The 14,176-nt window shown below is 37.3% G+C and overlaps 1 protein-coding gene across 2 annotated transcripts; it reads right to left on the reverse strand.

Annotated features, from left to right (window-relative positions):
• Positions 1-109: 109 nt before the first annotated feature.
• On the reverse strand, positions 110-14,160 carry LOC102707355 (sister chromatid cohesion protein PDS5 homolog A). Of its 2 annotated transcripts, none has more exons than XM_040522747.1 (32): positions 13,963-14,160; positions 12,345-12,542; positions 11,669-11,850; positions 11,450-11,570; positions 11,091-11,303; positions 10,800-11,016; positions 10,570-10,715; positions 10,339-10,496; positions 10,110-10,259; positions 9,978-10,023; positions 9,717-9,908; positions 8,113-8,292; positions 7,637-7,788; positions 7,147-7,276; positions 6,442-6,588; positions 6,265-6,333; positions 5,641-5,765; positions 4,461-4,578; positions 4,045-4,179; positions 3,760-3,944; positions 3,481-3,649; positions 3,258-3,395; positions 3,092-3,169; positions 2,644-2,985; positions 2,452-2,516; positions 2,323-2,374; positions 1,719-1,805; positions 1,585-1,613; positions 1,148-1,234; positions 998-1,068; positions 578-669; positions 110-469 (listed from the first exon to the last, which is right to left on the reverse strand). In XM_040522747.1, the coding sequence occupies exons 1-32, from the start codon at positions 14,053-14,055 to the stop codon at positions 434-436; spliced, it is 4,203 nt and encodes a 1,400-aa protein (XP_040378681.1). In that variant the 5' UTR covers positions 14,056-14,160; the 3' UTR covers positions 110-433. The 2 variants fall into 2 exon arrangements, with proteins under 2 accessions (XP_040378681.1, XP_006645081.2); XM_006645018.3 differs by having other exon boundaries at positions 1,148-1,237.
• Positions 14,161-14,176: the final 16 nt, after the last annotated feature.

The raw sequence follows: 14,176 nt of genomic DNA on the forward strand, positions 1-14,176 counted from the left end.
TCAGGAGTCAGCACTTCAGTCACAAATTTTGCTCGAAAGAGCATTTGCTCTTACTGACATGCAACTAGTTTAAAGTGACGGATCACACAACGAACCAGAGTTGCTGGAAAATTGCCTAAACATCAACATATCATTTTTACTTATGTGTCTTCCACATGTTATTGAGATACCAATGACATATTTTAACTTCGCAAAATTAAAAGGATGGCACAGTTATAAATTTCCCTTTTTACAGGGGCATCTGAATTTTGTATTTACAAGGAAGGTTACACGGGTTATAAAACCAAGATTTCTGTTAAAAAAACCACAGTACTCTATCATATATCCTACATAAATCACATGGGTGAAAAGAAAAACAAGATTGCTGTGAAGACCACATTACTCACTAATCACTAGCACATGTATATCCTACATAAATCAGTGACGGTTAGACTTACAGTTGCACCTTTCTTGCTCTAGTACGCCGAACCTGGCAAAATAAAAGGGGGAGTCATTCGCGAACAAAAGAGGGTGTTCAACGCCAAGAAAAACAAGCCAAAGAGGGATCCTGTTTATTCTTCTCAAATTGACGACTTACGTTATCTCCCGTATTAAAAGCGGTTAATCCAGAGCTGCTCTGTGCATTACTCAAATCCAGCGCTCTCTTGCTGTTTTTCTTGAGACCAGCCACTGCCAAAAAAAGGTTACGCAGCTCAGTTAATTTTATTTTATATACACAGATGTAAACATGAAAGGAGACATAAAAGAACTTCCCAAACTAGTCAGTCCAGACAACTTAATTGAATGTGCAATGTTGCCATTTCCAAATGAATGCCAATTGGAACATTCTAACAATTCAAACCTTCTTAGCTTAAAATAAGATAAAGGAACCGTTCTGAAAACGGCAAATTAGATAATCATCACTTCAAAACATGCAGCCATCCCTAGAAAACAAAATTGGATAAATGGCGCTCAAAATACTGTCTTCTTGGATATTGTGTACAGAGCAACGCGTTACCTGTCTTGTTATTTGAAAAAGGTCGCTCCACAAAATTATCATCAATATCACCAAAATCCTCATCCGGATTACTGTCACAAGTTGAGCTGTGAGTAGTCTGTGTTGCACGCCAAGCAAAGTTTCCAAATAAAGATACAGAATATTTCTCACCAGATAATGGAAGAGCCAGGAAGCAACATCTCTTGCTTTTGGTTTTGAGTATCAGACAAACCCTTTCCACGATCTTTTTTGAAAGAACTACTGAGGATTCAGAACAAGTATCATCATAAGTTGGATAAAACTTGAAAGCAACGGTTCACTACAGCTCCAACAGCTATGCATCTTACTAGCTTTACATGCATATCCATTGAAGCAAAGTTTGCATGATATATCGTCATCGTCATGATAAGATACTCTTTACAAATCTAGCTATTCTAGAAGTAATATATGGCCAGCATAAACATGATATTGTAAGATAGGAAACCCATCATAAAACATAATCAACGCATTTAATATGTATAACACATGCAGATGTGGAATAATACAACCATAGCAGGAAAACATGTTTTCCAGAGAAGGAAAACATGTTAAACTGTTTGTCTGCTTACCAGCATCTGGGATGGCAGCTGGGAATGTCCTGAAAAGACATCAATAATACATGTATAAATGTTGATGAACCAATCAACAAGTTCAATCCGCTGCCAAACTTATCAGCTGATCACAGGCAGTCACCAGGATTTACCTCTACTGTTGAAAAATTGTCATTAATGAACTCCCACTTCTGACGTTCCAAGCGCACTAACTCCTTGTCACCGTTTTCATAGATAATCTTATAAACATGACCATGCAAAAATAATTAGATAGCTGGAAATACAGTTATTCTTGTGTGAAACTTAAACATTCCATTTAAAAATCACAAAGCATATACTAATCAGGAAAAAAAATCATAGAAGAGCTGCTGGGTGTAGGCACAAGGTGATCTGTCTCAACATCCTAGCAGCAGCCAACATATCATAAATCTCAGACGTGATCTGCTGCATCAACTGAATATCAAGTTGAGAAAGCAAGTTTGACTAGCACAGTTCTGATCCATAGGAAAATCACATTGACATTCACATTGTCACATAAATTTAGCACAATTATAAGCTTGTGGCCACAACTAATACTCAGAAACTACGCCTATAGTTCCACTAAAAATTGACAATAATAGCCAACTTTAGGGATAGTTATAAAATAAAGACTAGTTATACATTCTACACAGATATTATGCAGTTCATAATCAAAATAATTATACTACTTTGGCATGGGAAAAAGGCAGTAATAATAATAATAAGTAACAACAGTACCTTGTGAAAGCCATTTGATTGATCATATGTCTCAACAGTTCCACAGATATAACTGCATCAGGTTAGAGCATGTAAGAATACATTTATCAAACAGTTACCATTTGCAATTTCGGTAATCTGCAAGTTTACCACATATCACGTGCTGACCACAATCTGATGCGACTTCCAACAAGCACTTTGCCTGTATCTTTCATCTGTAAATCATATGCATATTAATTCACCAATAAAGTAACTAAAAAAGGGAAAAATGGCCAAAGGCACATGCAAATATAGTCAGACATCATAAGAACTGAACCAGCTAATTAACAAAAATGTGCATACCACAGTTTCCCTACAATTAGAATAGTTACGATCAGTCTCCGAAGCTCTAGTTTCCCCGGTGGAGCTTCTACTCTCTGGATGATTCTGGTTTATGGAATCAGTATCCTTAGCTAAACTTAAAGAGGCTGGAGATGACACCTTCATACCAGCAGAACCACAAGATGACACCTTTTCTTTCTCCAAACTATGATTAGTAGTTTGATCCAGTCTTTTGTGCCTTTTCCCTTTATCATTACAGCTTGCATTCTGTCTCGCTATGTTGCTTAATGAGGAACAAACTTCCCTGTCAGGAGCAAATTCTGTCGATACCTTCTTGGCAGTATCAGAACATTTTTTATCATCCTGAAATTATTGAATTATTGATGGGGAAGAGCTATAAGACCACTCTCAATCGGTGTGAAGCTATAAATACAACACAACATAGGGTAGAATTACACATATAATGTACCAGGTTGATACAAGGTCCATGAGCACCAAGGATTCTCTTCACAAAACTGTCATTGATGAATTCTCCTTGGCAGCATTTCTACATTAGAGAATATACAGCCTGGTGAAATAGCTAATGTGGAAATATATTGAGCTTCATTTTGAAATGAAGTATAAGAATAACGCACGTCAGTTTTGTTCACGCTACCAGACAGTCTGAAATAAGATGAGGGCAAGAGAATCTGACGTGGAGAATCTGATATCTTGTAGTGCTTATCAAGTTCTTTGACAATAAGCAATCCGATTCTCGAGAGAATGTGCAGTTTCTGCGACAGGAGTTTAGGCATTAATGCTGGACAAAAACCTTGATAGACAAATGAGAAATATCAACATGTTGGTAAAGAGATATACATGAGTGATTCCACACTCAGCCAGATCGTCAGCCTCAGTTAAATCCTCAGCCTTCTGAATAGCACGGAAAATCCCCAGAAGAATGGGAACTGAACTGGTATTGTGACCAAGCTCACTTCTGCCTGTATCATCTATTTCAACTAGTGCTCTCAACATTACAACAAGTGGGCTGCCAACAGAACAAAGGAGTAAGTGATTAGAAGCTTCAAGAACTTCCAACCAATACTATAATTGCAAGGCAGAAAAAGCTTTACGCAAACACATTAAATAAGAAAAGACCTCCAAAATTCAGCAGAGATCTTGTTTTCACACAGCTTCGTGGGAAACTCTTTATCATACGCTAGGGTATGGACCAAGAAAACCACAGCATATGCTGGATGGTCTACAATTGACTGCTTGCTTGTGTTTTGATGAACAAATAATCTTCTTTGTTCCTTTAGCACTTCATTTAAGTACCTTGTCGACTAGTAAAAAAACAGTTCAAATTTCAAAAGAGAGAAAACTCCTTTAAAGGTGTGAGATTGTATGGCATGTACAAAGAAATCGAGAGCAGAAGAAACCTACTTCAGTACGAACATCTCTGGAGCAATCTGTTGATGCCAACGCAAAAGCACATGTGTATTTAACAGGAATTGTGTGCTCCCTTAAATGGCCATGAAGTTTGCAAATGAATGATTTGCGAACAGTATACGAAGAATCCTGGATGACAGGCACAATAATATTAAGAAGAGCAAATACTAGAATATGGAACTACAGTAGATTCCTGAAGAATAAAATTGGACATTCAGGGGTAAAATAGGTAACAAAATGGTGCCTGAAAACAGGTATGTTTGCTTATAAAAGAACATTTAACCTCCAAACCAGTGCCCTTCTAGCAAGTAAGATTATAAAATAGTTTTGGGGAAATCTAGAGGGCAGAAATGTTGATCTCTTTATGAAAATTAAAACAATATGAGTAATCGATACTCGATAAACAATACCCTTGCCATGAGAACTGCACTGCGAAACAATTTTGGTGAAATATGTGAATCCCATCTTGCAGCTAATTGTAGTACAGATTTCCCAGCAGCCAGTTTCAGATATGGCCTATCATTTTCACTGAATGCAGGACAAGAGAAAATATAATAAGTATTCAACTTGTATTAAGCAAGAAAAAAAAGATGATGATCATCGCCTAGTAGGCTTCAGTAACCAGGGTAATATATGGATTATCTAGTGCAACTTGTACAGGAAAAATAATCCCCGATTTGAATATTATCTTGCAGATGCGAAAAGAAAAAAGAAGATAATTACCCTGCGCAACCAGACTTGGTGAATTCCTTTTCTTTGGAAAAAGATTGGCAAGTTCCTAATTCCTGACATTATACCACCTAGGATACAGCTAGTTGAGACAAAATAGTATTTCCCAGCTAAGGATGCAAAGTTTGACCTATATCTGCCCATGGATCCACATTACTTCAATTTACAGTTTTCTACATAATATGAGCTACAATATGGAATAAAAACACATTTGATTGAATAGGATGGGTCAATGGGTACCCAAGAGTGGCCAATCTTGCATCCCTATCCCAGCTTATACTGACTAACGTATCAACACCCACCATCACCATGACCGAAAATTAAAGGTGTAAATGGTAAAAGAAACCTCATTAATCATGAAAGCCACATGGAACTAAACTCTAGCACCTTAAGGCATCAGCCATGTGTTGTGAAGAAAACTTTTAATTTTTCATACTGGATACTCCCGTCCCAAAATAACCTCATTTTCCACATCCTACACATGCCAATACAAAAGCAAAAATACTAGAATGCCCTCCATTTATCAATCCCAATGCAATTGTTCCCTACTTTCTAATTTCAATATATTTGTCCCCTACATTTACAAACTCCGATGCAATGATTGCTCAAAGATGAACTTATTTTGGACAAACAAGAGAGGGTAAAAACAATCTTATTTTGGGATGGAGGTAGTACACCAGACAACAGAACAAATCATGTGTTCCAATATTGCTCAAACAAATATCATAGAAAAGCTAATCAACAAATGCATCTTAGATTTCATGCTTAGTAAACAAGTACCATGCATATTATCTGAAGCAATGAGTTAATCATTTATTGGGACAAACATAATAGAATGTGAGCGGGCAGAATAAAACAAACCATTGTGAAATGGGCTTGAACTCTTCAAGAATTATATCTAACAGAATCTTCAGAAGATGATCAATTCTATCACGGACCGTGCTTCTTGGTAAACAACTTTTGACAAGAGTTTTAAGACAATAAATCTACAATAAAGAAAAAAAAATCAGACCAGAACATAAATGACAAAGGCCTTCCTGGGAACGTTTTAAAATCCTAGTATGCGATTCCCATCAGGGAGAATATCTAATGCTTCGGAACTTGAATTCTAGGAGGTGTGTGCGGATATCCATAAAAAAAGTCCAGGAAGGCTGGTTATTTTGTACATAGTTAAGCATCCGGCCAAATTTCATTTGGGGATACAGTGCTCTTAAGGAGAAAATACAAAAAAGGACAAATGTCGGTCAAGAACTAATTAACCCCAAAACCATAAATTGGAATGATCTTTCATCTATCCTTACACGCATCGTGTTCTTGGTTGAAACCTTGTGGGACACTTGACAGTATTTTTGCACCTTGCAATTATCAGTTTTGTTCTACAAAGATGTACTACAAATTAAAGTCCAATAATGAAGTCTATTCACATTTGGACCTAAATATCAAATCATCATGAGTTGAACAATTCATTTTTTGCAATAAACTTGCCTTCAGTTTGCAGGAGAAACTACATGCAGAATTGTCATCAGGTGACAACTGTCCAGGTGTTGAAATGAACTGCATAAACCAAAGCATAAAGTCATTATCATCTTTGTCGAAATAGCACACTGATGCAATAATAACTTTGCTTAACCCATACATCATTGCTATTAAAAAATAGCATACCTCAGTTGAGCATAAAATATCCTGAACAAAATTAATAATTTGCTTGTCATATAACGTATACATAGAAGGTGAATGTTCCACTATCAAGCCCAATGACTGTAATAGTGTTGGGATATTGTAATTATCATCTAGAGCAACGATAACTTTCTGCAGGGTAGAACAGAAAAATATTAGTACACAAAGGAAATAGCCACATGGCATCAAATAAAGAAAAGAAACATGATAAACCAAAGACGAAAATATCTGGTTCACAAAAAAAAATAGAGCAGTATACTTCAATGTGCAAATGATGAATCATAAGAAATATGATACTTAATTAGTCAACTGATACTTTTATCATGTCAAGTAAATTTTTTTAGATGTCACATGAATGGATTATGTATCATAAGATAATGCATCATCTGATACTTTTTTCCCTTGAAGCCAGGAATCAAGCTGGCAGTCTGCAGTTTACACAGCAGAATAAAATGGAGATGAATTCCACATTTTCATATTATGATAAATGCACATGCTAGTCTCTTCCATCAAAAGCAAGCATAAATCTTGAGAATTGGGTAAGAATGTGATCCTGAGCAAACTAGATAGGCATAAGAGTAAAGCAGCTTTGTCATCAATTGATGACATTGCCATGAAATCTATCAAAAGAAACTAGATACTGGATGCAGAATTGAACCATCAAGACGCACTACAGTATCCAGCATCTACCTCACATAATCTGCTGAATTTTTCTTCACTTGGGGACTGGATCAGTGAAGCAATTGCTGCAACAGCATACTTTGATTCAGCACGTGTTCCTTCTATACACTTTTGCTCCAGTAATGGGTAGATATCACCACTGAGAGGTAGCAGCAAAACCAGATTCACTTAAAACATGTAAAGATTATGTTTGAAAGAAGATAATAAAAGATGGGGATGGCCATGACATGAATAACTTATCTCAAGAAAAACATTAGGAATTTGCAAATAAGTGCTATTGATGCATTAAGTTTTTATCACAAAAAATCCATCAAGATATTCAGAAAAAAAATGCCATGTAATTTCATAGAATTAGGGAACATGTTGCAAGGAACCAATCCTTCATTGGTACAGGAATAAGCATAAGTAGAGCAATTCTCAGCAAACAGACAGATAAAGACAATCCAACTTCCAGTGCATTTTTCTCACCCAAAAGAAAATCCATTGCAATTGTATTTACCTGAAATCAATAGATAAATGACATCCTGACTTCACCAAATGTGACAACATTTGCAGAGTCTTTTCATTTATCAAGATTGATTCTTCTGAGAACAGCTTCATCAGGTAATCCTCTGAGCCTTGGAAAAATGATGGAAACACCTTTGAAACTAGCTGCATGGTCACAGCTTTAAGTAAGAAATCTAAAAGAAGAAAATGCATGCACAAAGTCAAAATAGATTAAATTAAACTAGTGAGCCTAAAAGTCATGAAGCACAACTGAAATAAAAACTGTAACCAATGGCAATGAAGACAACTATCATGCCTATGGTTATGGCTAGACGGTAGTATTTGATGCAACTAAAGGGAAGTGAGACGAGTACATCAACCAAGGATGAAACTCAAAACACAGATAAAATGTAAATAAATTGCAGATTTCTAGCATAGTGTAGAATCTGAGGAGAAACAATTAACCCAGTTAACATTAAATATTCTTACCAGCAAAAGATCACATGAAGCCTCCACATGATTGGTTAATTCAATTCTGCGGGAGAAAAGAGCCTCCAGAATGGCACATATCATCTCCCGATTAAATATTGAATGTGAGCATTTTACAGACAGAACCTTACAGAAATTGTAAAGCGGATGTTTGTTACCAATTCTCTTGAGAAATAAATCCTGCAGACATTACATCCATGAACTCAGGTATAATCAAAGAAAGAATATTTATGGACCTCAGCCAGTGTGAAGATTTGACTGAATGTGAAGACATCTTGTAAAAAAACAAGAGAACTATTCAACATATTATGAATTCCAGGGTGAGTACACAAATGTAAAGAACCACAGTTATCAGAATACAACTGGTTCACAACCAGTTGGTCAGACCACATGCTAGTTGACATGATATCCAAAACAGCTGTGCAAGAACAAAATTACATAAGATTTATACAGCACCTAGCACACTTCAAAAGGTTCCAGGTTCAAAGACTGGCAGATGCGCTTTTTCACCCAAATTCTGCAAGATGCTATGGATGCACTTGGGCTAACTGCTCACCTAACTACCCAAACTAACCTGGAATTTTTTTAAAACCTTTTTAAGAAATAATTTTATTACTAAACCTCCGGGAAAAATATTTCCACCGCATGAACCTTTTGGCCACGCCATTATCGGTGGCGTGGTAGCGTTGTCTTACCATGCCACTGACATTGGCGTGGCAAGACTGCCACGCCGATTAGGCTATGTGGCAGCGTTGTCTTGCCACACCATTGTCATTGGCGTGGCCAAAAGATTCAGTTTTGGAAAAATTTTGCCCAGAGGTTTAGTAATAAAATTATTTCTTAAAAAGGTTTATTTAATAAAAAAATTTCACTAACCTGCCCAGTTGACAGCAAAACCAAGAGGTCTAACAGTATTTCAACAGAACATGGAAGATCCACCTTATGTTGTTTGCTGACAAATATGTCGATATTGGAATCATTGCACAAACTGCAGTCTTGTCTCACTCAATATACATTTTAGGTTTACATAGAACAAATGAATGACCTCTTAAAAAATGAGAATTAGATGTTCGTGATGACTAGGCTACACCCACAGGCCTTTTTTTTTTTTTCATTTTCAAGCCCACAACAACAAAAATGTCAGTGTTTCTTTTGGTGTATACATGGTCACACCTTCTGATTTGGCCAGATAAAGGCATAAGTACCATATTGTTGTACAGGAGAAAAAAGGGTAAACTCTGTTAAAAATAATATTGCAATGAAAAGAAGTGTACAAACTATAGCATTAGAGCAGTCAATAGACTATCTTCCTGACTTTCATGTGTTATTTGGTCCAGGAGAAATCAGCATAGATATCAATGAAGGGAATGTACATAGGATATGCCAGTACAGATGAGTATGTATAATGACACGGGCAGATTAAGGATGGCAAGAAAACAGTGGAGTGTGCATTGATGCATAACACAGTGCTTTTTAAAGTATGAACCAGAACCTCCCGCACAATAAGTTCTTATTGATTGGATTTCCTAAAATGTAAATGGAACAAAAGCATGGAGAAACTAAACAATGGGCAGTTTCATAATTAAGAACTAAAAGAATATTACTCTGATCGACCGGATTGTTGCAAAACTGCTGCCCTCATTTCTCAATTCAGCCAAATCCTTAAATATGTTATTATCCTTCAGCTGATGCAAATTTTTGAAATACTCTTCAACATTAGAGGAATCTGCAAAGGCAGCAGACATCTTTCTGAATGATGCACAAATTTTCTTCTGTATTTCATCTGAAGGTTCCTCCTGCAACATGCGCAATAGTAAATTTACAGAAGTGATTGACTGTTGACTACGTAGTGACCGTTTACAAACCTTTTTTGCTCTAAGAGATAAATATTCTTGCATCTCCAGTTGCAACCTAAAAGTAAGCTTTTTCAGCAAGACAATAAAGAACAGAGTCTGCTGCATCTATATACTGTATGCAACAAAGATGAGTATATGCACCTTCTTTTCTGAGAAAAAATGATGTGCAAAGCCTTAATGTGCTCTGATTTGAAATAAGAGAAGAACTCAACCCAGTGGTTTGCTCTTTCTTTTGGAGAAAGTGATGATGGGAAGAGATCTTCAGCAAATATAAGCTCCATGTTCTGTGGTCTGCCATCAAAAAGAGGTCAGCAGTGAGGAGAGATGGAGTGATGGCATGATCCTATGAACAAAATTAGAAAGAACAAACCTGAAGATTTCACTATCTTTATTAAAACAAAGGATTATAAGTTTAGCTGGGATTTGCTCATAGTGAGTGTTAACTGTAGCAGTTCCTTTAGAGCATTTCTTACAGTAATCTCGGTATAGGTCCAGCAACTTAAGCATTACATTCTTTCTGACAGATACCTACAAAAAATGTTTTAAGTTAGGCACCGTATAGAACCAGCAGTAGTGAGAAATAACAGCAGTTTATGCTGACCTTTTTATCACGTAACCTCTCCGCTGCTTGAATTATCACCTCAGAAGGAAATGATCCTAGATTTGATTTGGCCAAATCACAGAGTGCAGCGACAGCTCGGATCCTCACTTTGTCATCAAAATCCAATAACCTCCGTTCAAGCGATGCTGCCAAATAAACAAAACATCAACAGGAAGAAGATGCTAATATAGAACTCAGGATATAATGACAGATGAAAGTAGCAGTCTTACTAAGAATATCTTTAGCTTCATTTCCAGACGATACAGCCATGTAACAGGCTTTTGCTGCATCAACTGCAGCAATTCTTACTTCTGCAGATTTGTCAGAGAATCTCTTCAAGAATTCCATAAAAATTAATTGGTATTCTTGAGCAAACCGAAGATTAGATAATACAAGAAGCCTCCCAATCAGGTGAACTGCCTCCAGGCGAATATCAACTTGGTCACTCTAAGCAAGAAGAGTACATGATCATTGAGAATACACATGTAATAATACATCAAAGGAAACACAGAATAGCATACCAGGAGTTCATGAGTTAAGTGTGGAACAACAGCAAAAAGCATATTGGGTGCACACTGGAATATCTCCACGATAATCTTATGATGTGATTTCCTGATCTCATTAACTGGCGCATCCTTATTGAAAATGCACGATGACAAGAAAGTACGAAGAATGGGCTCTAATTTCTCAGCACAGTTTTGGATGATTTCAACCGCCAGCTTGTGAGATGCTCCCTGCACAGGCAACAAGAAGCAATTAGCATTAGCTTGTCAAGAACAAGTAAAATAGGTGTCCAAATATCTAAGTTACCAACATGGAGATGCACAAATTTTAAAAAGCAACACCAGTGCCAGTAATAAATGGACAGTGAACAGCTCACCTTCTCCTCTTTTACTAAATTGCGTAAAATCACATCCAGGAGAGGCTGAGTAACCTTTTCATTTAATATCTGAGTCAGTATTGATAGCATAGCCTGGCATAAACTCTGCTGAACACCTTGCCTGTAAAAAGTTTCATAACCAGTCAATCAAGTAACAAACCTAGAGATCTTGTGAAAAATATAGGTGTACAGCAACCATGGGAGTAGATTCAGTCGTACTTCACTGCTGAGAAGAAAACTTTAACCATGTCAAGAACCAAGTCCTGACAGCCAATGTCGAGCATAATTACAGAGCATCTGAGTGCAGCAACATTTTCCAATATCAAAATCCTTCTTGGTAGGTATGGGCTGCTAGTTTCAGCAAGGTCTGCAAATACACTGATAAATAGCCTAAATATTTCCTGAGAAAAAGGAGTTGACAAATTGTTACAAAAGAGATCCTTATTAAGTTTTCTCTGCCACTAAATTCAAATACTAAAAGTCAAGCATTATTTGAATTTCAGAAATCCTGTTCAAGAAATTGTCATTAGGTAGTACTACCTCCGTCCCAAAATGCAAGTATTTCTAGGTTGTTTAGCAGAGATTAAGGTTGAAAAGAAAAAACTAGGATGCCCCTTAGGCCTTAACAAGGAATGGGTGTGGGTGGAAGGGTAGATGGGGATAAAATGGGAAGAATTTTGAATGAGAAGTAATTGATGGGACAAGCAGTATTCTGAATAGTGACAGAAATGTTTATATTTGATAGAAAATTCAAATTCCAAAAATCCTAACATGTTAGAACGGAGGAAGTACATATCAGTATGTCACTAATGGAAATAGTTGAAGACACTGATGGAAAGTCAAAGAAGTCAGCAATACCCACTCATCAGCGTTAAAGGTGGATGAGGTTAAATACCTTAAATATTTCATCACTAAAAGGTGGATCAGGTGCAAGGACACGCATAACTTCAATAAAGCAAACTGCAACGAGAAGTTTGACATCCTTGTCCTTATGGTTAAGTAAAGTGGTCTGGACCAGAGATTTACTAAGAGGATGTAGAGCCTCTTGCAGAGACGAGGACTGGCTCAACTCTGATAAAGCACTTTCAGCTTGCTGCAGACAATATCAGAAGCAGTTATGGAAGTACAGAATAAAAAACATTCTGAGAAAAGATAGTGCAAAGAATCAGTTAACAACGAACTGAAGCTGAGAACATCAATTAGTATTATTTGAACTTATAATCAGTACAGTGATGCCAGTTAAGTATTTGAATGTTCGGTAGCTCCAAATTGCATGTGGCAGAACTACAGTGTTCAAATTTGAACTGTTGGGTAAAGCCACAACGATTTCCTAATAAGAGCAGGTGAATAGTTAAACAGAGTTTCAACAAGGTGTTCGAAAAAAAGTCAGTCCCCTGACCATCAATAAAATACAAAAATAAGTAATGAGAATTGCATTTGCCATAGCAGCTTAAAAGGCAAATAACTAAGTAATGCAGTAGATCCCCTAGAGAACTATCATCATTTAAAATGGAAAAGGCAAAATAGGTTGAAGTCTCTGTTACCATTTATTATGGAAATCAACTTTTTTGAACTCAACAATTCATACAACAGGAAAACATGAGACAAAGACAAACATGTAATGGCATAACCGTTTAGGCTTTCTTTGAAACACATGAATAAGGAAAATTTAGGAATAGAATGCCATGCCCATTGAATTCATACATGAATTAACAACACGGGAAAGTTAAAAACTGTAATTTGGTTGACATGCAGGAGAAACACAGGAATACATAGGAAGAAGATAACATGAGGTAGAACCTCATGCTTATTTTCCTCCAAATTATCTACAGGATTGTCCATTCCATAGGAATTTCAAATGAAAGGATGGAATTCACTCCTTTGTTTCAAAGGCCTTCTTAGGAATTGGATGGAAACCCTCTAAGTTTCATATGTTTTTCCCCTACAAATCGAGGGGGGGCCTAGCACAATCAAACAAATAATTGACTGAAGGCTTTATGGCTACTTCAAATTTGCAGGAAGATGAAGATACTTCTCTACTGCCATTTAGAAATATACTCAAATCAACACTAATTTCAACAAAAGGAAACAAAAAACTTATTGCTAATCTATTTACCATAAACACCGTTATCAGAGACTAACTCGGAAGCTCTATCCGCTCAAATTTTCAAACACGGGCATAGTGGATACACAACTTCAGAATTACAGCATTGTTACTGCAGTGTGGCCGTGTGAGCGGAATATCATTAGAAATTGCAGCATCCTACTCGAATTATCATACGGTCGGTAGTGGTAGGCTGGTAGCCTCATTCATATGTAGAGATTGAAGTGCGCTCATGAGCTCCAACTGAAAAATCATCAATACATGTAGCAAATACCGCCGAAATGGGCAACACAGAACGCCTTCAGCCAGTTCGAGATCTCAAAAGCCATCAAAGGCGTTCCACGGAAAATGGAAGCGCGGCTGGTTTAGACCGATTTGAGCAGACAAGCCCGGATGCGACGTTGCTCACCTTTAGAAGCTTGACGAGGGCGTCCTTGCCGAGGCGTGGCTGCGCGAGGCGCTTGCCGACCTCGCTCACGACTTGCTCCGGCGAGCGAGGCATTGTCGGCGGCGTGGATCTCGGAACCCGAAACCCTAGGGAGGCTAGGCGGCGGGGGCGAGGGTGGAGGCGGAGGCGGAGGCCATGGAAGGGAGGAGGGAAGCGTGTGTCGAAGTGGGGAATT

Source organism: Oryza brachyantha, chromosome 1 (genome assembly GCF_000231095.2).
Source record: "Oryza brachyantha chromosome 1, ObraRS2, whole genome shotgun sequence".
Classification (NCBI taxonomy): domain Eukaryota; kingdom Viridiplantae; phylum Streptophyta; class Magnoliopsida; order Poales; family Poaceae; genus Oryza; species Oryza brachyantha.

Excerpts from the sequence above, each read along its gene's own strand:
- LOC102707355 (XM_006645018.3), bottom strand. The coding sequence starts at position 14,055 with ATGCCTCGCTCGCCGGAGCAAGTCGTGAGCGAGGTCGGCAAGCGCCTC. Across the intron at positions 10,024-10,109 it reads ATTTTTTCTCAGAAAAGAAG|GTTGCAACTGGAGATGCAAG; the intron begins GTGCATATACTC and ends GCTTACTTTTAG. Across the intron at positions 1,069-1,147 it reads CCTGGCTCTTCCATTATCTG|TAATCCGGATGAGGATTTTG; the intron begins GTGAGAAATATT and ends AACTTGTGACAG.